Consider the following 24,515-nt stretch of genomic DNA (forward strand, 5'->3'; position numbering starts at 1 on the left):
TAAGACATGCCATGTTTTGGTATTTCAGCAGCAATACCTTTTTTTTTGCTTGTCTTCAGTATACATGATTAAAAAAGAAAAAAAAATCTTGTCCTTGAACACGACTGAATAGATTGTATTTCTGAACTGCAATGAGACTGTGTTGGCATTTTCAGCGGCAGTATCATATTTATTTTATTTATTTATGCATTTTTGTGTGTGTGTGTGTGTGTGTGTGTGTGTGTGTGTGTGTGTGTGCGCGCGCACGCGCGCGCTCTTGTTTCAATCGTCTGTAATGAAAGCAATTTTCTTTTTGCTAAAATAACTTTATTGAATCAGTTTCACGAAAAATGTCAACAACAAAAACAAATGGTGACAGAACCAGTGAATACAACGACTGATCACTCTTAATAAGCAAGTGATTTTTACCTATTTGGCTCAAAGAGGTGTTGGAGGTAATGAGGCGAGGTTCGTGGGAGAGAGAGAGAGAGGGAGGGAGATGAGATGTTTCCTGTCCTGCACCCCTCAGCTGCTGGCTCGCACAACATCTTGGATCCAAAATGGGGCTGCAGTTTCCAGTTGAACTGGAGCCATCCAAGCATGCATCCATCCAAGCATGCATCCATCCGTTTGCCTTGTGTGTATACTGTATGCGTATGTGAAAGTACATGTTTTTGCGCGCCTTTGTGTGAGTGAAATCTCAAAGCCACCTGAGATCGAAGACATGATTAATGGCTGTTCATGGTGAGGAGCCTCTCCGTCGGGGGCACAGTGCAAAGCTCACAGAAGGCATGCGTGAGTGTGTGAGTTGCGGAGAGAATAATAGAGGTCACAGTGCATTGATAAAATTGTATAAATACAGAACTATTTATCCACTGAAGCTTCTATTAGCCTTTGACACAGAAATGCACATTCATCTGTCCAACTTTTAACTTGTTATCCATAAATGAAATTTTAACTTTACTACAAGAAATTAAGTGATTTTTTAAAAAATTATTATTATTATTACACATTCTAAAACATAATCACTGTGGTTCACCTTCACTTGTGTTCAGCACAAAAAAGGAAAGATTTTACGGTGAAAAGAACAAATTATATGTTAGGATAATAAGGATTTACACCTACACATTGGATGTCAAGTACATGCTGCTTTTAGGGGAAATCTGAACATGTAATTGAATGCTTTGATGAAGAGTGTGTGTAGTATTTTCATTTAAACCATATCTAGACTTTGAGTTGGATTTTCATTCGTGAAGTCAAGACGCACGCAGGCTTTTTTGGTGATGTGTAATTGAGTATGAGTTTCATTCAAGGATTTGTTTTCCGTCTTTATTCTCTTGCAACCTCTCTGTACTCGGCTCTCTTCTTGTCTACTCTTTTGTTTTTCTCAGTCACTCTGTGTCTTCCTCCCTTTGTCTTTGTGAACAAACTGCGTAAACAACTTAATTTGAGCAGCAGCACAAAAACAGCAGAAAATTGAAGCCAAATGCTTTATAGCCACAATTTTGTCTTTTGTGATAACAGGGCCAGGTTTTCAATAGGCCATCTTTTGCTATACAAATTCCATTCAAATTTAAAAAAAAAAAAAAGAGAGAGAGAGAGTGAGAGAGACTGAGAAAGAGAAAAGACACCAAATGAACAACTTCATCTCCTGTTGACAAAGAGTGCTGGAAGAGTGGATAAATTTTCTGATGGAAAGGCTCCATGCTGTGTTTTATCAGGCTTTTAGCTGCCAGTCTTGTTGGCTGATTGTTGCTTTTGGTGTGGTTACAATTGAATTAAATGAGCCAGGTAATGGCTGCGTTACAGGCTCCTCTAATGCAATGATAAGAAGCTAAACTAAAGATAAGAAAAGATAAGATCAGATGAGATGCTTACAGGATATAAAAGATTAAAAAGTACATTGAAGGAGCGGAGAAAAAACTGTAATAATTATTATGTTTAATGCTATAAAGAAACATTAAACCTATCTTTAAAAAAAGAAAAGAAAGAAAAACATAAGAGAATCTAATCCTGATGCATAAAATTGGGTGTAATGTGATTGCAGTGAAATAAATACACGAGTGATTGAGGAAAATTAGTAAATGATAAAATGTTACTGTGGATAACACAGTTGTAAATACATTTACAGGTCTATAGGCAGTGTAATAAAGTAACACCTGTTTAAAAACCTGTTTAAAGCTGTCATCTCAAAACTAAAACTAGGACATGCACTTTTCTGTATTTTCTGATATTTTAAAGCTTAAATGATTAATTTTGAGGAAAAAAAATGTTTACTGCTATTGATGCTTGCAATATTTTCAGTAGAACAAGTGCATAACAGAGCTAACAGCAAAACAGGCTGCACTTTACAGCTATTTCTGGTGTCTAATAAGAATAAGTCAACAGAGTGAACATGCCCTATTTGTAACCTCCTGGTTGGCTGCAGTAGGAGTCATCTGGTCAGGATGCCTCCCACAGTGTGATGGCCCTAAACAACATCTATACTAGCGCTCACATATCGCCTCCATACTTATTTGTATGATAAATGTGAAGAGTGGCTGGATGGAAGCTTTGCAGCTAATTGTCTTTGGCTATCGTGCCAGGGTACACGTAATCATTAGAAAATGCAGCAAAGTAATAGTCAGAACCGAGCCCAGTCGATTGAGTTCGGCGTGTTCCCAGAGCTGGATGTCTCTGCAGCACTTTCTTGAGGCAGATTTGAGTCACGATGCAACAGTACACAAAATATCTGTGGCAATTTCAAGGCACAAATGTACCGATCCACCCACTGATTAGGCGGTTCTGAGTCACTTTTTACCCCCAAGCGGACTGCTAGTTTGAAAATGTAGTTGCGATCTGTTTAAAAACCCGATCATGACACAGTCTGTCACGTGTACTTTGATTGTGCCAGGTGAAGAAAATTAAATGCCCAATTTTCATTTGTAAGAAACCCTAAACACTTTCTTCATAGCCTGTTACTTTCCTCTCCTTGATATTTGGATTTTGTTCTTTCAGAGGTTGATTAGGTCGGACACAAAACCATCTTGTTTGATACTTGCTAATCCATTGATGTCATTAGCATCCTATTAACTGGGTGTGATTTCTAGTTACAGTGGATTTGCATTGTGCTCTCCATATTTTTCTTCCAAAGCTGTTATTTGCAGAGAAAAGGCCATTATCTGTACCAAACTTCACCTCTGTAATTTCCAAAATGAATTCCCCGCCCTCCCTGTCATCTTCCAATTACATTTCTCATTCTGCCTGGATTTCATGGTCACTTCACGGTTGCATGCGTGTCTCTTTTCTCCTTCATCTAACCACGCTTTCTCGCCTGTCAAGGAGACGCAGCTACTTTGCAAGCTCATGCACGTGTTTCTATAGTTTTGCATTTATGCATGTGTTTGTCTGTCTGCTGAGTCTGTGTGGGTGTTTGTGCATAAATATGCATGCACCCGCGTGGTAGCGTGCCATGAAGTTGTGGTGTGTGAACAGTCAGAATGACAGTAAGTCATTGTACTTCTGATAAATGAGATAATCTGCGTCACTGTGATGATCAGGGGAGGTTGGACCGTTGTCACTGCGGTAATTAACTAGGAAAAGTTTGCATGTATGTGCTTCAGTGACCTTGAGGAAACACCTGGGTGGATGGGATGTGATTGATAATGTGTTTCAGATCTCAAGGTTGTTTCCTTTAGCTTCCTCCAGTCTATCCATCAGCCTGCTTTTGTGTGTCTTCGCCTCTCCTTCTACTGTGTCTACTTTTTCTATTAAAAAGTGAAATCATGCAAAAAAAAAAAAAAATACAGTTTACTATATCACATCTCAGTCTTTAATGTTCACACCTAAAGGTATGTATTTTATACGAGTACAGGGAAATTTTCCACTTTCAAGAGATGAATTTCAGCACGGTGTGCAGTTTAAACAATCCAATGGAAGTAGACAGTTATGCGTATTTATTACATCAAGTCTGTTGAAAGAAGTACGTCTAATTTCAATGGGTGTGCAAGCCATACAAAAATGGATTAATATCATTCACAATATGTGCTATTAGAAGTTGAGACTTTCTTGATTCTAGCGTTTAGTGTGCTTAAATAGCTTCATTGAAAGATTTCATTTGTTAGCATACAAAATCATATAGCTCCCATTAATATTTATAAATGTGGCAGCATTATAAATGCAATTCTGTTTCCTCAGCAGCTCTGACATCCAAGTTCTCATCTAATGTAATTTGACCAACTTTTGCCTGTGAGATTTTCTTATTTTGGGCCAAACGTTGCCTTTCTGTATTCAGCCAGGCATTTTGACATCCTGGATTCTCTTTATACAGAGGTGCCAAGCAACCAGAAGTACGTGTTCATCATTAGATTCTAATCCAAAGAATTTTTTTTTCATTTTGGCTGGCCTAATGTTTTGTTTATTCCATTTGTACGCTTTTACAACCCTAAATTCTTGCCATATGCACTTGACAGGCATCTGACAAATTAAAGGAAAAAACATGTATTGTTTTAGTAAGGCAATGGGCCAATGTATGCTGGTAGAACAGCTTCAGTGTGCCTTAGCACTGGCTCAGAAACTCTAAAGTACACTACAAATATTCCCTCATTTGGCGTTTTTAACAATGGACGGTGGACAGAGCTGTCAGTCCAAAATCTCCATATTCGATCAAGTTGAGAACTGTGCGACCATAGCAGTCACATCCGTTTCATACTCATCAAACCATTCAGTGACCCGGCATGCCCTATAGATGGTGATATTGTCATCCTGCAAGAGACCACTCCCATCAGGATAGAAATCTGAGGGTATGGGATGAACCTGATCACACAGAGTACCATTGCATTCATTTGCAGCGACACGTCTCTCAAGTAGACCTAAATCATACAAGCAGAATGCACCAGGAGCATACACAAGAGCTCTTCACTGTAGGGATCAATGGCTCCATTTTTTTTCCCCTTTAATTTGTCACCCACCTGTACACACCCACAGCTACACACGGTGGCTTGTTTGCCTATTATTTCTTTAACCCCAGTCTGAATGTCCCTACATTTCCTGAGCCAGTATCCCTCTCTATTTCCTCGCCCTCCATTCAAGGTACAAACACATTAAGGTCGAACTCCTAATAGCCTGTGTGATGGATGCCCAAGTATAATGAGCTCTTTATGAGACTTAATACCTACTGTTAATCAATGGACATAGCAGGGCACTTTTCAATACTACCTTCTAAGCATTTTAAAATGAGCCCTCATTGAATAGATTGACTCGCATTCTGTATACTTCTCTCTCCATTTCTCTCTTCTAATTCTTCCTCTACTCCTGCATATAATTAATTACATCACATATCCGAAATGAAATGATGCCTGTCCTTTAGAAATGCCCTTGCCTGCTCTCATACTGATAAAAACTTCAGACTGAGTGATATTTTGGGTGAAAATGCAGTGCTACTCTGTAATTCTGTGGGTGGACCAGGCTCTTTTTTCAGCCTCAAGTAATGGAACCACGGGTGACCTATTTATTACCATAAATATCCCATACAGCTAGCTGCTGGAAGTGTTCCTGTCAATTACTGATGGTTGTTGTCATGTTGTTGTACTTTGATATTTAGCTTCCAGTGTAATGCATTCCTCCAGGCCGCACCACTAGCATCAAGCTTTATTAGCATCATAATCATGTATCATGTGTGCCCACAAGTATATTGTTTGAATAGATTAAAAGTGGGCTGGTGTTGTAGTCGTTATGCACACAGAGGATGTAATGTCAAAATACAGATGTTTAGTTGTGTTACGGGCTGTCTTACAGTCTGTCAAGTTTAGGAAACGCTGTTGTCTAAGGTACCTTTGGACTGAATTTGTGTGTCTGTGTTTGTGATGTTCTGTTTGTGTGTGTCTGCGTTTGGGTGTGTTTGATTATCCCTTACAGCCTCTAAGGGAGCCGGATTCATTCCCACTCTGATAATGAGGGAGAGACTACCAATGCCCTCAAGTCATTTCTCCTCTTCTTCCATCCTTCCTGTTGCATCCGTCCGCTTTTATTTCTTTGTTGCCTTTTACATCTTTTATTTTTTTTTCTTTTTCAATCTAGATAATCTGTCTGTTCATCCTGCAGTTTCTCAGCCATCTGCCCACTTTTGTTGTGTGCACGCGTCGCCGACATCAGTTTAGGATGACTGCACCGCATTTGAGTCACTCTCTGTTCTAATAGATTTAAATGCTGGCTGACCATTTTTCATCAGTGCGGTCAATGGCTGACTGTCTCTGTGGACCACAGCGCTAACAGCTCTGTTTCACCCTGCAAAGTGTAAGTGCAACAGGGGTGTTCTGATCAGTCTCAGAGAAGCAAAAGAATCAAAATGAGAGGAACCACCTTTGATTGCAGGCAAACATCGACACCAAATCATTCTCTTTAGTGATGATCATACATTTTGTCATTCAATGAATATTTAAGTGATCAAAATCGGAAATGTATTTGTATGGTCTGATTCATCGCTATCTTAAAATGCAGTAAACTTAATGATTCATTCAAAGCAAGCAAAATTACCTGATTAATACCTATTAGGAATTAAGGATTTGGGAGTTTTTAATAGCAGAGGCTGGCAGCATTCACTCCTGTGCAGTAATAAATTAATTAGCATATGTTCAACAGCATTTATGTATAAAGGTAATGCAAGCAAAGCACAATAAACAGTACGATTCTACTAAATGTGCTCACCTAAAGAACTAAGGGGAACTGTGTGAGAGAGTGTGAATGTGCGCCGGGAAGATTATGTGTTCTGTCTCCATATGGTCCATGTGCACCACATGAACACGTGTATTAGATCAAAACAAAAGAATTATGTGAGGTGGGAGTGTTGACTTTCCTGTCTCTGCGTGTTGATAAGTTTCAGGTGAGTTCAAAGTATGTGTGTGTATGAACTGCTTAATCACAACAATAAATCTCGGTGAATAAAACCAGTATACGTACGCTTAGCTGTGCACAATTTCACTGTGCCAGCTGTGTATGGGAAGTTACTAGTACATGAAAGAGAAGAGGTTCCTTGGTGTGCAGTTCCATGAGCTGGCAGAGTTCCCTCAGCCTGGTTATGATGAGCCAGGCTCAGAAGAGTTGTGGTTTCAATACTGAATGCAGACTTTTTTGTTGTGAGGGTGCAGGTCGAATAAAAGTGGTTTGTTCTCCTCGTGGAGTTGAAAACTTGATTCGCTGCTCTTGTTGCTTGCTCAGTAAAGTTTGCTGGCAGACTTTGTTTTGTAGGCTGCTGTTACTAATTAAAAGAGAACCATCAAAGACATGAGAGGGGTCACGGAGTAAAAGTAGAAAGGAAAAGAAACAATGGGGAGTTGGGGTTTTATTGCTCTGCTATCAAGTTACAGTTGCAGTAAGTGACTGGAGGACCGGTGTGACTTTTTTAAGAGTTCACCTTAATCACACAAATTAACAAGTTAATCTTTGGAAATCCTAATGGTACCTACAATAGCCTTACTTATCCTGCATCAATACTCTAATGTGTTTTATATTTGCCTGGCTACTCATGTCCACTCATGCTGTTTGCTCTGTCTTACTTTGTCTGTATATTCTGCTGGGAGTGCAAGGCAAGAGTGAGTCACAGCAGTACATCCATTAATTTTTGACCAACCTTTCTCTGTCTTTCCCTATCTCTCCATGCCTTCCTCTTCCTATCTCTGTTTTCCAGGTGACTGAAGTGGAGACTGACATTAGGGAGGCCCTTAGGAGGCCCCTCCATCTCCCCTCACTGGCTTCTTCTCCTTCTGAACTGCGTCTTCTTCTCGCTGCATTCAAACCCCCACACGCAAACTCAGTATGGATCTGAAGGACCGCAGAAATCGTTCGCTGACCAGGGGTCGCTGCTCCAAAGACTCCCAGTATAACACCTCCTCCCTGGATGCCGATGAGTGTCGTGTGCCTACCCAGAAATCCTACAGCTCGAGTGAAACACTCAAGGCCTTCGACCATGAGCAGAGGCTGCACTATGGCGGGTGCGTGACGGACCTGGTTCACCATGAGGCTGATGAGTACTCTAGGCAAGGTGGGTTAGCATAAGGTCCTTATGTGCAGTTAATGTTTTGTTTAGACTCACCCTGTGCTGGACAGAAGACATTACAGAGGAAATCACGGTAGTTTTATGCCCTTAAAGGACATCTGTTTTGGGAAACATGCTTACTTGTTCTGTAAAAACATAGTGTAAATATTAAAGGGTAGAGCTTCCAATGTCAGCAGGTTACTGTAATTTTGCACAAAATTTGTAGTAGCTCACACACCTTTGCCCAACAGTTATAAAAATCCACCTAGCAGCACCTATAAAGCTTACAGTATTTATACATCCTGATATAATAATGATGTAAAAATAACATACTGTGGGTAAAGAGGGTATGTTGAATAATGTCTTATTTTTACACACTGCATATAGATTCAACAAGTGCAATATGATAAACAAACACAGCACTGCTCTTAGGCTCTTTTTTTCCACCTTTGTGCAGCTACTAATTGTACATTCATTACTCTAAATATTTATTTTGCAAAGGTTCAGATTCAATCAGCAATAAAGGAATAGCACATTTCCCAAAATGTCATATGATTTTTTTTTTTAATAATAATTTGCATTATTTATAATTTATTTGCATAAAATTGAGCTTTAGAAGAGTTTTTGCCCGCATTATGGGTCCAGGCTAATAAGAGACGAAGACTACTAATTGAAATTAAAAAGCAAAACTCGAAGCTCTGGGTGGTAACATTTCCCTGTCAAAATTTTAACAATTATTTCTGATGCCAGCGCAAGTCCAGTATTGTTCTATCCAGCACAGGTGGGGGAGATTAGTGTAGTTATAGACTTCAAAAGCCCTTCCCGTCCTTTTCTGTGATCTTGCATTACATAAACAAATTCTATCACATTTTGAACAGCTACATTGTTGCATGTGTAAAAGGTTTCCAGCTGTACACTGGTTTTCGGCACTGTGCGTTTCTTGCTTCTGTTAGCAAGCTGTTAATGTAATCAGATCCTGCACTTTGCAGCAGAGGACCAAAGCAGACCTTTAACATTGGCAAGGCTGTCATAATGAACTTCTGTATCCCCCGGTGAGCAAGTTAGCCGATAGGCCGATAGGTCATTTTTAAAGGGGTGGGTTGGCTCTCTAGCCATGTCTTTAAACTGTGTGTGTGTGTGTGTGTGTATTTGTGTGTGTGTGTGTGTGTGTGCACGTGTATTGCAGGGGGGACATGAAACAGGCAGTATTGATCCTTGGCTAGTGAAAGGAGTCAGACTCAATGGGATTGATCTCTACTAAGCTCTGTTTTCTCTGCATGGACACAGACAGAGGAGGAAGCCAGCTCAGAGTAATACAACACTACAATGCAGAAGATAGAAAAAGAATAAAAATCCCCCCTCAAACAAATGCATAAATAAATGTTTATATTATGATGAAGAATCTTTGGTGGTATTTTCCAAGAAGAATATCTTCATTAAAGCTTTAAAAAAAAAAGATAAGGTAAAGCTACCAGCAGTCTAGCTGCATGTGGTCTCAAGAAATTTGAGAAATGGATCAATCGGACAGTAGTTTAAAGAAGAAAATGTGCAATGGCACACTCACAGGGGAGAAAGGTTTTGGAAGAAAGGAATACAAGAGAAGAACATACTTCTTCTGAGGCAAAGGTAACAGCAGAAAATGGAGGATTGATTGGCAGAATGGATGAAAGACTGGAAGCAGTGGTGTGTGTAGATTCGGACACACTCCAATGCTGCACTGAGCTGACCTCACACCAGGCAATAGCTGGTCGATACCAAAGTCCTCTCAGCCTATCGGCTCCCTCGAAAGCCCAGAGCCACAGATGCATCGTGGGAAGTGTGGCCACAGGAGACCAACAGTGTTGCAGCACCATATGGACTGTGACACTACGGGAGGAGGCATGGTGCTGGAAGGATGGAGAAAGAGAAGGAGTTGAGAGTGAGAAAGATAGAGCGAAAGAAGCAGCAGATAGAGTTTCCATGATCCTCCAACTAGATATTTTTATAACCAGTACATGATAGTGAGGGATGGAAACGATGTGATTATATTTATCTAGTATTCATCATAATTATCTAGTATTTCTCTACCAGCTACTACCTAAACTGCAGATAGGAGAGACAGACATCTGAAAATTGGCTTTTTGTTTTATTGATTTTTTTTTCTAAAACAAGAAAGAAAGAGGAACAGGTTGATATCTGAACTGATTTGTGGTATTATTGATTAATGGCTGATAGAACCACACTAAAATAATGATCAGCTTTGATTGAGTGGGGAAGCCATCCTGACATTTCTGCTCCTTGCTGTCAAGAGGTTTTGAGGTCATCTAAAGATTTTCTCACATTTTTATTTTTGCTTTAATGCTTCTGTGTAACACAAACCAATTTACAGTTCTGTGGTGTGCTAATGCATATTGACTTGCCCTTGCAGCTGTCATTAAAGTCATGTGTGAGAAAGCATAGCTTAAGTCATGCACAGGTGGGAATGGAGCACCCACTGAGCTTGTGTACCCATAAATGTGCATGTGATTATCCAAAGTTTTTTGGATATATACCAGTGGAAAGTTAATACACTGTTGATGTTGTCTTGATGAATGATTGATCATCAATTGATGGGTTTTACAGTTTTTCTTGTTCCTTCGTGCTCCTTTTTGCAAAAGAAGACATAATACAATTTTTTTTTGCCATCCTGAAATGTCATATAAGTTTTTCAGAGCAAAATATTAGGATATTATGGAAGATGATCATGACATACATGATCAGTCTTTGTGATTAGATGTTCAAAGGTTTTCAAGACCTTATTATCACTCCAAAGCTTAATTTTCCTTCTAAACTAAATTTTTATGACATTTACATAACTAAGCATGAAAAGCTTCATTGGAATTTCATTTTTTTTTGTGCTGAAGCATACAGTACTGTGCAAAAGTCTTGAGCCACCCCTTTTTCTTCATATCTTGTGAGGAAAATGGGAAGAAGGTGCAGTGATTGAAACATGCAAACATGCATGGAAATACTGTATATGAGGCAAAAACAGAGTTTGTGTAATTCAAATGAGCTTATTTGGTATGACCACCTTTATTCTTCAACACAGTCTGAACTCTCTTAGGGATTGTCTTGGAGATGTCATTTCTTTGGGTTGTCTCCAGGAATAATTCTCTGGGCTTCCTGAAGGACATTCAAAGCTCTTCTTTGGATGTTGGCTTCCTTTTTGTGCCATTCTCTCTCAAGATGATCCCACACTGCTTCAATAAAGTTGAGGTCTGGGCTCTGGGGACGTCCATGACTGATAGCATTGTGTGTTTTTCTATCTAAGTATGCTTTTATTGCATTGGCAGTGTACTTGGGATCATTGTCATACTGAAAAATGACACCATCACCAATCAGATGGATTCATTTTTCCAGATGGTATTACATGGTAGATCAAAAACTCACAGTAATTTTCTGCATTCAGAATTCCATCAATTTTGACAAGAGCCCCAACACCACTGACTGAAATGCACCCCTAAACAATGACAGAGGCTCCACCATGTTTTACAGATGACTGTTGTACTTCACCCCTGACCTCATCTGTACAAATTGACAACAAGCTTAACTTTGCTGATGTGGCTTTGGTGAGCAGTAGGTGGATGAAGGGCCAGATGTATGCATCAGGTCTTTGCTGGATTTCTTCCTATTTCAGATACTGTTTATTAGCTGTAGATAGTGTTTTAGGCCTGCTACTTCTTTTGTCCTCCACTTGTCCAGTGTCCTCAAATTTTTTGTGTGGGATGCTGAAGCATGCCAATTTTTCAGCTAATGTCTTTTTGGGAATCACCTTGTTGGTGCAAAAATACAATTTTATTCCTGCCAAAGTGTGTTCTCTTTGGCATGCATTCAACTAAAGTAATGGGAGCAAATTTTTTTTTTTTTTTTTTGGCAACAGGCTGCCAGTAACAAAGTGCCTAAAAGTTCCACTGAAAATTGATTCTTAGCTAAGTTGTCCATTATGTGTAGAAACAACAGTGGTTGATCCCTTGATTTAGGGGCCTTTTTATGCATGAATGATTCACTGTTAAGTGTTTTACCAAAGCATTCCTCTGAAAATGCTCAGGTACAAGTACTGGACTGAAAATGAGTGAAAAAGCAGCCAATGACTTCCAGGAAGCCTGGAGAACTATTGCTAAAAAAAAAAAAAAAAAAAAAATGAAATGGTTCATTCGAGGCCAATCTAAAGAAATTAGGAGTTGTTCAAGACTTTTGTACAGTACCATAAATTAAACTAAAAAGGAGCATCATTTCATTTTGGAAGAATATTTCAAGTGTGTTTGTGGTGCAGCATAATTTGGATTTAAGATTTTTCTCTGTATTTAGTACTATGATTTTTTAGGTATAGTATTATAAGATACATCTGTATACGAATCAAACACATTTACCATAAAAGCTCATTTATTACCTGCATAATCACATTAGTTTAGTGTTTGAAATATACAGTATGTTGTGTTGTGTCCACTGACCGCTGTTTGCCATAATTAAAGGAATAACTCAACCGTACTGAGGCATTATCTCCCATTGTGACTTGCAAGCTATCATTCATTTGAAATAGCAACAGAGCAAAATGACCTCTGCCTTCCTAAGAAGTAATCAGTTAGCTAACATTCATTCATGGGCTGAATGAAGCATATTTGGTCTGTTTATCTGGCTGGAAGATAAATTGTGCAATATGTTTTTGCATGTTACTGAAATCCTTGCTTTTTAAAAAGGCTCCTATATCAGTCCAAGTGTGCTGCAGATTTGTGGAGTTGTTTTTTCATTTCAGTTTATTTTCAGTGTTTGAAAACTAGCTGTCTAAAATGGCTCTTTGGAGATCCTGATAAAGCGGGCTCAGTTGTGTCTTCCAACAGACCCCCCACTTTCACTGGATATCAACTCCACTGTTTCCCCATTACACACTTATTACCTAGTCTGCTTGGATAAGCACAGCCAAATAACACAGTCTTTCCTCAACATAACATGCAGCAGCCTGGAAAGCTCATTACAAGTGTTCACTATTTAACACCACAAAGCCATGTATTTGAAAATGCGAGTGATCCCAATAAGGCACAAATCTTACTCCCATAAAAGCAGAATGTGAGTGACACATTGGTTGGATTTATTTCATGCATAAAACTGTAACAAGTTTCATATCCCTCTTGTTTTTTGTTTTGTTTTTTTTCAGATGGTTAGTTAGCAGTGTGAATCACATCCAAATTGAACCCATGACAGAAATAAAAGTATGACAAAAGTGTAAAATATCACTCCGAGCAGTGTGCAGAGGCACACTTCCCCATACTGCAGTCTTTCTTTGTTGTATTCACCTCTCTGTCTCTCTGATCTTTCAACTCATAGTACATCTCTTTGTCTCTCTCCAAGTCCTTTTGCAGCTCCTATTTAGCGCATCCCAGGGGTGTGTCATCCCTGCAGGTCCACCTCTAGACAGCAGGCATTATCACAGCCACTGCAGTCTCTAGAAGCTTTGGCCTTTCCTTTCAGATGGATCTAAATGGGCCCTTCTACATTCTCCTCTGGTGTTTTACCCCCAGGGCTTGAAATCAGTGTCACAGAGAGAATCCACCACCCACCTACCTACCTTACTGCCTGGACAACACTCAGCATCATCTACTGTCTCTTCTCAATTGTGTATCTGTTGCTTTCACTTTCCGTCTGTCACTTTTTTTCTCGCTGTCTTTGATGTCCTTCTTTGCTTTTCTGTCACACCTTTCATGTCTGCTTTTTCACTCACATTCTCTTTCTCCCCATTTCTTTCACCCTTGCTGGCCCTGTATTGTTGCTTTAGTGGTCATATCACACCTTTGTGTCATCTTCAGGCCCCCCCTCTATGGATTTGAGACTGAGCACACAGGGTGTGTCTTCATTTCTGATTTCACACAGGCTTTGCCAGCCATGTGGGTTCTATAGTTCTGGGCTCTCATTTTCAGAGATATGACCCAAATGTGCATGCATGTGCCTATATTAGCAGAATGAAGCCGGTGAAACCTGAAAGAGCTGCACTATACATCCTGTGTGGCTACGTTTCCCTCATTTTGCATTCCCTTTTTTCCATTGACTTTGATTTGACAAATCACTACAGTAGCCAAGGAATGCCTTGTCCAAAAACTCTGCCAAACTCTGCCACTCGTATCCTGGCATGATTACCTCCGCTGTCTGTATTCAAGACCGAATGGCAAGGAAAACCCACTGTGAGGTGGCTGGGAGGAAGCTTTATGCTAGAGAGGCATCCTTTGTTTTCTCTGTCCTCTCCATTCTTTGGGGAGGCTTCCAAGTATCTGCAAGAAAAGCAGCAGCAGCAACCTCTCATAATATGTCCTCTTCAGAAAGATTCAGGGACTCACCCTAACCCTCCGGAGAGAGCAGCCTTCTATGTGACTGTGTTTGCAGAATCCTCCATGAAAAGATCAAAGGAACCCATGTAAAGTCTTGTGTGATGAAAGTGTGACTATTTCAAATCATTTTTCAGCTTAAGTGTGTGTTTATCCTACCATACAACCTTCCCCTGAAGGCCCCATTCCATTCAGAGCTGTCCATTTTAGCATTGTCAGATTCATGATGGGCACTATCATTGATATGGAAACACCTTGTTTGATTCAGGTTTTGGCCTCGAGTATGCTCACTTGTTTCTAGCTGCACATGCAAAGATTTTGTTTGCTTGCTTGTTTGTTTTCATTTTCCAACGTACCCTGTTCAGGTCCTAAATACTAACTCAACTTCAGGAAGTTCCTTCTACAGTGACAAATGTGGGCACACAGTTGTAGAAGCAATACTTTTGTCCCTTCCATCTGGTGTGCGATTACTGGTAGAGGTGCTTCTAGTCTTTAAAGTAAGGCTTTCAAGGGCCTCTGGCTTTCAACAACTTTCATCTGTTGATACCCAATAGGAAGCCAGTGAGTGTTCTCAGCCTTGATGCTTCACTTCTTCTTCTTCTTCTTCTTGGCTGTGACTCTTGCACAGCAGTGGTTTGTATTAGGGGAGTAGCTTGTACCTAGCACTTATTAATTTCCTGGTGGTGCTTATCGCTTGCAGCGGCCGCTGACACCACACGTCTCAGAAGGAGTGCAGCCCTTCATGGACCAATAGCATAGCTGGTAGTGACAAGAACTGTTGTGCACGGGGACATTGAGGAATAAAAACTTAGTGTAAACAAGTACTAATTTCCACAAAATTATAACAAAGCAAAATAGAGAATGTGAGTTTTGTACTCTTCTCTGTGTATATTCATGCACACATGCTTGTGTTTGTGTGTTCATGCATTCCACTGAGTTACTGTCAACCTGTACTGCTGCTGATCAAAGAGAGAACAAAGCAGCTGCATGCTATTAAAAATAAATGGCGGTGAGATTAAATACAATCCCTCCCCTCTTCCTCCGATCCCTCTTTATCTTTGTCTTCTCCCTGGCATTCTGTTGCCCTGCCAGCTGCTGACACTCAAAAGCATCCCGTAGCTGCAGCAATAGAGTAGCAGAGTTGCTGAAGAATATCCTGGGGCCGACTCCACTCCACTTCTCCGATCCTCAATGCACTCCCACTCACCCATCCCCATGTTCGCGCTTTTAGACAGGAAACTGCTCATCTGGGTTTGTAAGTGTGGCCCCTCAACATTGCAAGGATGTCTTTAAAGGGGGTTATAACTCAAAGTAACATCTGGTCCAGCATTTGGCACTCGTAGACTTGTGTATATATTAAAGGGACCCAGTTTAAAGACTTAATTTAGTTATTTTCCCCGCATTACAAATTTGTGTGCATAAACTGTGTTTGTGAAAGAGTGAGCGTGATTATTGGGTGTTTTGGGACTAAGTACAAGCCTGTCAAAACCTGATGTGCCCTTTGAATTCACTCTCTGACACCATCCACCCAAACCAAAATGCACCTCAGCTTAGTTTGTCAAATCCTCTCTGTGCTATAAAAGTGAAAGTGCCTCGCTATTAGGAATGATGTTCGCACAGGTGCATACGCATGCACATGAAAACACTGGGTAACAAATGAGACAAATAACAGGGAGAGGCCGGGGAAATGCATGCTGATGGTGGCAGCTATTTAGCACCGATGCTGGCTTTTATTCGCAGACACATGCACACACACAAATATTGGGTAACAAACAACACTATTAATTGACAGAGTCCAGGGAAATGCATGCTGACATTTGCAATTTTCTTAGAATAAAAATCATTTATCAGACAATTTTGTGTGGGTTTTGTGAGAGTTGAGTTAATCTATGTTTACTATGTAATGACCCTCTTTGACTCTGCTTTGGCAGCTTTTGATAAATGAGGCAGATTGTAAATGTCACTGTTATCAAGTGTTTTTTCTCTCGTGCGCTCAGTGGAGTCAGTTGCTTCCTAGGCTGTAATTAAACAAGTTCCCCTGCTACAGAATTTAAATGCGATTGTGTGCACAGATATATGGCACATTTCTTATACATGTCTATATCTGTTTTGACTTTCCTTCTGTGTTTGCGTGACAAAAAGGTGGTTAACACAGTGCTATGCAAAGATTGGTTTTGCAAGTGATTTTGCGGCATGTATAAATAAGCGTCAGATACTACAGGACTATAATGTACAGTAGAAAAAAACTTTCAGAAAGTAGCAGTGAGTAACAGCAGATGAACAGAGAGGTGTGCTATGGAGCAGGATTAATGGGTTTAGCAAGCTATGTTGATCTTAAAGCCGGAGTTTTCAGTGTCGTGAAGGTGTCACTCGTTTTAACCTGGCTAGATCACCATGGTACAGAGCAGGTTGTATTCAGAGTTTTGGTTAGTGCTGCATTTGAACTGATTCCAGTAAGTATGATATAGATAATTTGCTGATGGAATTCAATTTGTTAGGCCAGTAATAATAGCTAGTAACCCAAAAAATAAAGCCCCGCTGTAAAGTTAGAACAGCACACACTGTGCGTCACATTGTCACTGGAATCTGCATGTCTGGTGATGTAGAAAATGTATAAATGTTTTTATGCCTGGTCCTATTCTGCTGCTAAGTCTCTTTTACACTGCTGGAATTAAAGCTACTCGAACACACTTTAGAAAATTGATCGACTTGATGATTGACTTACATTTGTTGGCTTTTTATCCCCAAGAATACCTATTCAATCAATACAATTTATAACTGAAGCAATTTCCACGTCCCCCTTATTAGGCTATGAAAAAGGGTCATAACAATACGCTGAGTACCCTTTAGTGTTTAAATTGATCTGGTTTAAATTTACGGAGTTCTAATGTGCAGCTGTTACATTAGAAACAGCAGTGCCGAGCATTAAAATAAATATGTTAATTTAAGATATTTACTTTACCGCTGGTAACAGAGTTACATTTTACTGTCACCTCTGATAATGCTTGTGATTAGAGTAGTCAGTGCTCAATTGATCCATTTTGTGCAGAAGAAAAGTCAAATGACACACCAAATGGCCCCCCTTTTATGTGAGTGCACACAAAGCTTGAAGTAGACTGCCTGGGCTAACAAAGAAAGTTGCTAACCACCTTTGTGCAACCTGTTATCTCTTGACTGGGGTTTTAAGTTTTGTCAAGCCGGCTAACACAAAGAAATCCTGCCTGTGTTGCTTCATAGTATGAAAACAATGTATGAAGCCAAGGATTCCACAAAAGAAGAGAGGACTTTCCTCTGTTTTCCATATGAAGATAATAGTACTTGGCACTATGGCTGCATATATATGTATTGGTCCTGATGCGAGTATCTCAATGGAGAAGTCTTTTTTTTTTTTTGCTTGTTTTTCCCCCCATGATCGCACGAATAATATCTTTTGTTTGCTTACCCTGGGCTGCTCGAGGTGAAACCAAGGTTTAAAACATTTACACAGCTGGTGCAGTCTGAAGAAAAGTAAGATTTTAACCTTGGAACGCTTTGTGCCACCTTGCCATTTTAGGCAGACAACAGAGATGACAAATGTATAAATAAAGCAAAAACCCAGGTTTGCCTTGGAAATTCTATGTGACCAAATCACAATGTGACTTGTTAAAAGTCATCTTTTTTTTAAAAAAAACTTAAACCTTGTAAATCTGTTTTTCAAGTGAAGGTACCATAGCATAAAACAGACTTGCTGTTGCTGTGGTTACCTGTAGTTAAATATACCTTTGACTGAGAGCTGAATTTTTGTCTGTTTTGTGGACCTGTTTCCAATGACTGGCAGCTCAGTTCAGTAATTGGCATTTTTTCCATATTTGCAGAATGTTTTAGCATTTTCTCTTTTACATTTTAAATGCTGCACATTTGCTGTCAAAATGGTGAAGATAGATAGATAGATAGATAGATAGATAGATAGATAGATAGATAGATAGATAGATAGATAGATAGATAGATAGATAGATAGATAGATAGATAGATAGATAGATAGATAGATAGATAGATAGATAGATAGACTGCTTTATTTATCCCATATTTGGGAAATTCTGTTGAAATTTTGAACACCACAGATGCCGTTTTGTACCACTTCACAAGCACAGCATGTCTCCTTTAATATTTACGATTGTAAAAAAAATCTAATAAATCTTATCCATTTAAAAAAAAATGTTGCTCTCCACTGATGACAACAATCCTGCAAATTTTGAGTGATTCAAAATAAACATAACACTTTAAAAAAAAAAAAAAAGCTCTAACAGCATCAGTTGAGAATTTCTATTAGTACGTTTACATTTAGTTAGTACATTTATATTTCTAAACAGTTGTGACTGATTTGAACACAAACAAAAAAGGTGGTAACATGAACAAACACCCCCTTCTCTGGTGCTAGTCAGCTTCCCATTTTGACGGGTGTCTTGGGATTTAAATGCCATGTAGGGCTGTTCAATTAATCAAAGTTTAATTTCAGTTAGGAACTCTGGTCTCCAGTGATTATTAAAACAAGGTAAGCATGGTAAAATCTATTATTCTGGCACATTTTATTTGTGACAGTGATCTTGTTTTTGTCTTTCCAGTTTCACTCCCTGTCAGGCCGTGGCGTGTTTATTTTAATTCACTTTTATTTATTTATTTTTTTCAATGAAGTTATAATCAAAGTACAAACATATCTACTCTCATATGAACAATTATTTGAAATATTTAAAAACCACCATTTTTTTCAAGTCTGTGCCATTTTATTAAATAATTGTGATTAATCATTTAATTTATATAATTAAGGATTCCATAATGTCACATTTACTTTTCAACAGTAATAATAGTAATAAAAAACTTTAAATGCAATACTGAATTGTCTGTAGATGAAAGTGAAATCTCTCAGTCTCATAACCAGCAATAAGGCATGTCTCCTGGTCTAGTCAACTTTGGCCCCTTGCTCATGGATGAGAAATATTTCACTGCTTAGAGCTACACTTCTCAGTGACAAGACTTCTTCACAAGTGCATGGTGTTGTGTCATGTCCTGTCATGTCCCGTCCAACCCGGACTGATGTCCTCTGGGCAGAAGTAGAATGAGCTCAGGAATGGATGACATTTGTTACACCTATTTTGGTCTCTTCATTAGAAGGTGCAAGGCCCCTGTGGCTCAGAGGGGAACTGAAAGTACAGATGTCATCTGGGAGGTGTGGGAAGTGTTTGACCACGGCAGTCTTATCTGTTAGGTCGTTATTGCACTGCTAATGGCGGCGTTAATGACATGTCACACTCTATGGGATATGTATGCGTGGATGCGATTGCCAGTATGCACGGTCATCGTGTCATGACGTGTTGGTTACACAACTAAGGTAATGCCACAACAGCTTGGTTACTGGCGAATGACTCACTATGGACAGTAGGGACTTTGGGAGAAGTAAGCATCTTTGTATAGAATACTTCACTCAGTGTTTTTGACTTTTAAATGGAAAAAAAAGAGCAAGGAAAGGGAGAAAACAGGAGAGATTTAAAAAGAAACATTATCACTGGTTTGTGAGAAGACACGGACAGATACCAAGTGAGAGAACTGAGTTAGGTACACATGGAAACAGGAACACAAGATATACAAGAATGGGAATCAGTATAATCAAAATCCAATTCCAATAAGAGTAGGTTTAAGTGAATGAAATTGAATTAACAAGAGAGAAATAAACAGAGCAAAATGCATTACAAGTGTGTGTAGGTGTGTGTAGATGTCTGTAAGCTTTGCAATAGGGCAAAGCATTCGGACTTAGAATATTCTCAACACTTTGTGCTGAAAGCAAAGAGCAGCTGAAGATTGAGAGCTCCTTTGTTTAGGATTAGGATTCAGAATATGGTTTGAGTTATTGTTTTTTTTTTTTTTTAAGTATTTGTTTAAACTACTACACTGCTAAGATTTTCTGTATTGAAGTCCACAAAAAGGCAGACAGGCTTGCTAACACTTCCTGCCTGCCTTTCCTGTTGTGAATATTACTACTGCTAGCGCACACTATGCCACTTTAATGCAAACATGTCATTTTTGGCCACTAAGAAGCACAGAGCCTGTCCCTTTTCTTTTCTGCTGGAGTGCAGGGACTGAGAAAACGAGGCAACCTAACTTTCAGCTTCAGTTAAGGTGACCAGATCCCAAAATACTAAATGTGGCTTAGAAAAAGAGTTTGTGTGGGACAATGTGGAACACGTTAATGCTCAGGTGTTTTCAAATGTCGATGGTGTTTTTTGCAAAAGTCTTGAGTCACCCTTCATTTCTTTATATTGTGCTGGGAAAATGGGAAATGGGTGTAGTGATTTATTGAAACACATGCAAACATAAATGCGGACACAATATTAAGGCAAAAGCAGAGATTGTACAATTTTAACAAGTTTGAAAGTCAATATTTGGTATCATAGCCTTTATCCTTCAACACAGCCTGAACTGTCTTGGGCATGTTTCCTTGTAATTCCTTTATGTAGTTTTCAGGAATAGTTCTCCAGGCTTCTTGAAGGACATTCCAAAGCTCTTCTTTGAATGTTGGCAAACTCTTCCACACCACTGGCTGAAATACAAACCCGAATTATGACAAAGCCCCCACCATATTGAGCAGATGGCTGGAGACACACACTGAGGTACCTCTCTCCTGAGCTCCTCCATATATATCGACAGTGATTTGAACCAAACATTTCTAATTTGGATTTATCACTCCATCAGACCTGTTGCCATTTTCAGTCCAGTTCTTGTGTAATTTGGCATATCTCAGTCTTTTCTCCCCGTTTCCCTTCCTTAAGAATGACTTCTTAACAGCCACCCTTCCACTGAGACCATTTCTGATGAGGCTTCAGTGAACAGTAGACGGATCAACTGAAGGACCAAATCCATCTCTCAGGTCCTGTGTCAAGTCTTTGCTGGACCTTTTTCCTTTTTTTTCTTAACAACGTGACTTTCAGGTACTGTTCATCTGCTGCAGATAGTTAAGCCTGCCACTTCTTTTTTCCTCAATTTGTCCAGTTTCCTCACATTATTTAAGGACACGTCACACATTACGCCAAAATATGCCAACCTTCTGGCTAATAGTTATTTGGAAATCACCTTGATGGTGCAAAAATGCTATTTTTGTCTGTCAAACTGTGTTATCTTTCAACTAAAGAAATGCAAACAAATGATGTGTTTTTGTGACAGGCTGCTAGTCAGAGCCGTCGCTATGGGCGGGCCCTAGGGGGCCGTGCCCACCCACTGATACGCTTGGGCCCGCCCTGGCCCGCCCACCCAAGCCAGATCACTAATCAAGCTAATAATAGTGGTGCCCCCCTGTTGGATTTCACAAGCCCCCCTTAAGACTGAGATCTGGCTACGGGACTGCTGCTAGTAACTAAGTACCTAAAGATACAGTATTGGTTCTTTGCTAAGTTGTCTGTTATGTGTAGACACAACACTGGTTCATCTTTTGAGTTAGGTGCCTTTTTTTATACTTCAGTGATTCATAGGTCATTGTTAAGTGGCTTAAAGACAAACAGAATGCATTCCGCTAATAATGGTCAGATACAAGGACTGGATTGATAGTTTATAGTCCACTGTTGATGCTGTCCAGTCCAGTGTTAGATTAATTTGTATCACAAACTAGCTGCTGTTGCTTTAGCTATTGATTGCCATCATAATATCTATTTTTAACCGCCATGCAGTGTTTCACCCCATAATAAACCTTCAGATTTCCCCCCAAAAGACTTTTTTGTTTTGTTTCGTTTTGTTTCTTTGATTCAGCCAAACGGAGTCCTGTAGATTTATTTATAACTACCTATATAGACCCATCATTTGGTTGAAACATTGCACAGTATAAGCTGCAGATTTACTTATGTCTTTGCTCAGCAGTAGGTTTAGCTCCCTTTACCCGAGGTACAGTACATAATCATTTGGACTATTCATGCGCCACACGCTGTGTCTCAGAAAAATAAGTGACATGGGGGGAATAGCAAGCATCTTGTTGAAACTTACAGCAGTACAATAGTGTGAGTGGGTATGGCATTGGCAGTGATCCATTAAACCAAAACTTCCCTTGATAAAACCCATTATGTATGTGTGTGGGAGCGCAAGTGCGCAATGCGCAGTGTATGTGTGTAAGTGCGACTGTTTGTGAGTAGACAGCTTTGTGGGATAGAGGGCCTATCATTAAAAAATCATTTGTGCTTGTTAGCAGTTTGACAGGCAAAGTATAGGCAGCAGGACTCTGCATTATGCTGGTTGACTTTCCCCCACCCCACCGTGTAATTCTGTAAAGGATGTAAAGCAGGCAGAACTTGTGGGCTTCATTGCCTGCAATTATGCTGCTTTTTTCAGAGTGAATAGTTTACAGTCCGGGCCACCCTCGGACATGGCATTTTGAGCATTCAAGGGAGTGCCGGTTCAGAACAAGTTCTGATTTGCCCTGAAGTGCTGAACTAGTGAACTGATTTGCTCCTCAGTGGAGGCTGCATCAAAATCAGGAAGCAAATGCCACTGTGCACGGTAGGTTCTCCAACAATCTCCTGACATACGTAAAATTACTGTTAATAACAGTAAAAGCCTTATTTTCTTTGGCACAGCTAAGAAAATGCTGAAATTTGTGGCTAATAGCAGCCAAAATGTGTCATTTCTTAATATTTTCCATTTTCATTTGCATCCAATTCTGAATTCATCTGCGCTGCACTTTAGTACGCGTGAAGAAAATGAACTTCTCTTTTGTGTTTTCTTTTATGTGAATTTTTAAAGCAATAAAAAAATACATATATTGCTTCCTAATAAATGAAAGCTTTAGCGAAGACATTTTTCAACACATCCAGGAGAAAGGAACAGACAGGAGAGCCAGGGAAGCGGCAGAAAAGAAAAGGTAGTGTGCATTTAAGAGCCATGTAGGGTCCTGCTTTCCAGATCAGAAAATTCCCAAAATTCTTTTCCATTATCTTATAATCTGTCTCCTCTGACTGCATAATTAATCAGTGCAATTAGAAAAAAGAAATAAAAGCAAGCAATCAGATACAGAGAAATTTAGCAGGGGCTTAAAGATCCCGAAGGCGACCAACACAAACATCCGCATTTGCTCTTGTTTTCCCACATAGCTACAGGACCCTATCCTGTCACAGACTTTACCTGCTGCTATGCTGTGCTTTGAGCTCTCATTACATTACTAATAGAGGCATGATAGTAAGTTTAAGAGAAATTGTAAAACTTACCTGATAACTAAAGCAATAAATCACTCCAACACACACCTGTTGCTAGCTACTAGCAACAAGTATGTGAGCCAAGCTGTGTCGTGAAATACGCAGTTTAACTGAGGTTTTACTTAAGAAGACCTTTCAAAGAACAAGGTGTACTTTTATGTTGCTGCAAACAGTAAGTCTGTAAATATATAGGTTGAAAATTGTAGCTGAGAAAAGTGTACGTGTAATAGTATGCTATAATTAGCCAAGTGGAGCTATGGAAGTTGAGGCCTTGTCAAGTAAGCGAGTGACATGAAAGCTGTAGTGTTTTAATATTTTAATATTCTTCAGACATGAAAATATTTTTTTTAAAAAGTGATTATCTTTGCAAATACCTTAATGAAGTGGAAATACCTGTGATTTTTTTTTTTTTTTTTTTTTTTTTATATACAGTACAGAAACTGTTCCTGAAAGTTTGAGTGACAAAACCCAGGAAACCCGGTGACTGAATTAACATTGTGTCAAAGCAGTGAAAAATGATCCACAGTTTCATTTGCACAGACTGCTGCTGTGCTACACTGTGTGAAGACAAAAAAAAAAAAAAGCACTTCCTCATAAGCTGATAAGGAAAAAAAAGAAAATAGGGCGTGAAATAGTGAGTGAGGCAAGCTGATGACGAAAAAGGGGATCATAAGACGCGGCAGTGAAGACTGATGAAATCCTTGGTCATGGTAAACACTCTTTGCTGGGAGAGAAATGAAGAGAGGAAAAGATGGAGGTGGAGCAGACAGACGGAGCAGTGCCTTGTACACCCGGACACGTGAACAAAACGCTGGTAAAGTGGATTTAATGAAAGCACCCGAGCAGAGACACAAAGAGCAAAAGGAAGAGGGCTGGCATTAATGGGAATGCATGTTAGACAGAGGTTGAAGTTCAAGGTCACTTTTTTCGGTCTGAGTGAGGTAAAAATTGAATATATGAGACTGTTTTCAAGACACTATTATTACACAT

The 24,515-nt window shown here is 39.5% G+C and overlaps 1 protein-coding gene across 1 annotated transcript in view; it reads left to right on the top strand.

Moving 5' to 3' along the window:
- Window positions 1-24,515, top strand: part of LOC115787213 (teneurin-2-like) — a 73,103-nt gene that overhangs the window by 43,900 nt on the left and 4,688 nt on the right. Inside the window, exon 2 of the mRNA XM_030739798.1 lies at window positions 7,643-7,996. Within this exon, the coding sequence (XP_030595658.1) occupies window positions 7,771-7,996 (226 nt within the window). The 5' untranslated portion in view covers window positions 7,643-7,770. The remainder of the gene's footprint in view (window positions 1-7,642; window positions 7,997-24,515) is intronic.

Source organism: Archocentrus centrarchus, chromosome 10 (assembly GCF_007364275.1).
Source record: "Archocentrus centrarchus isolate MPI-CPG fArcCen1 chromosome 10, fArcCen1, whole genome shotgun sequence".
Lineage (NCBI taxonomy): Eukaryota > Metazoa > Chordata > Actinopteri > Cichliformes > Cichlidae > Archocentrus > Archocentrus centrarchus.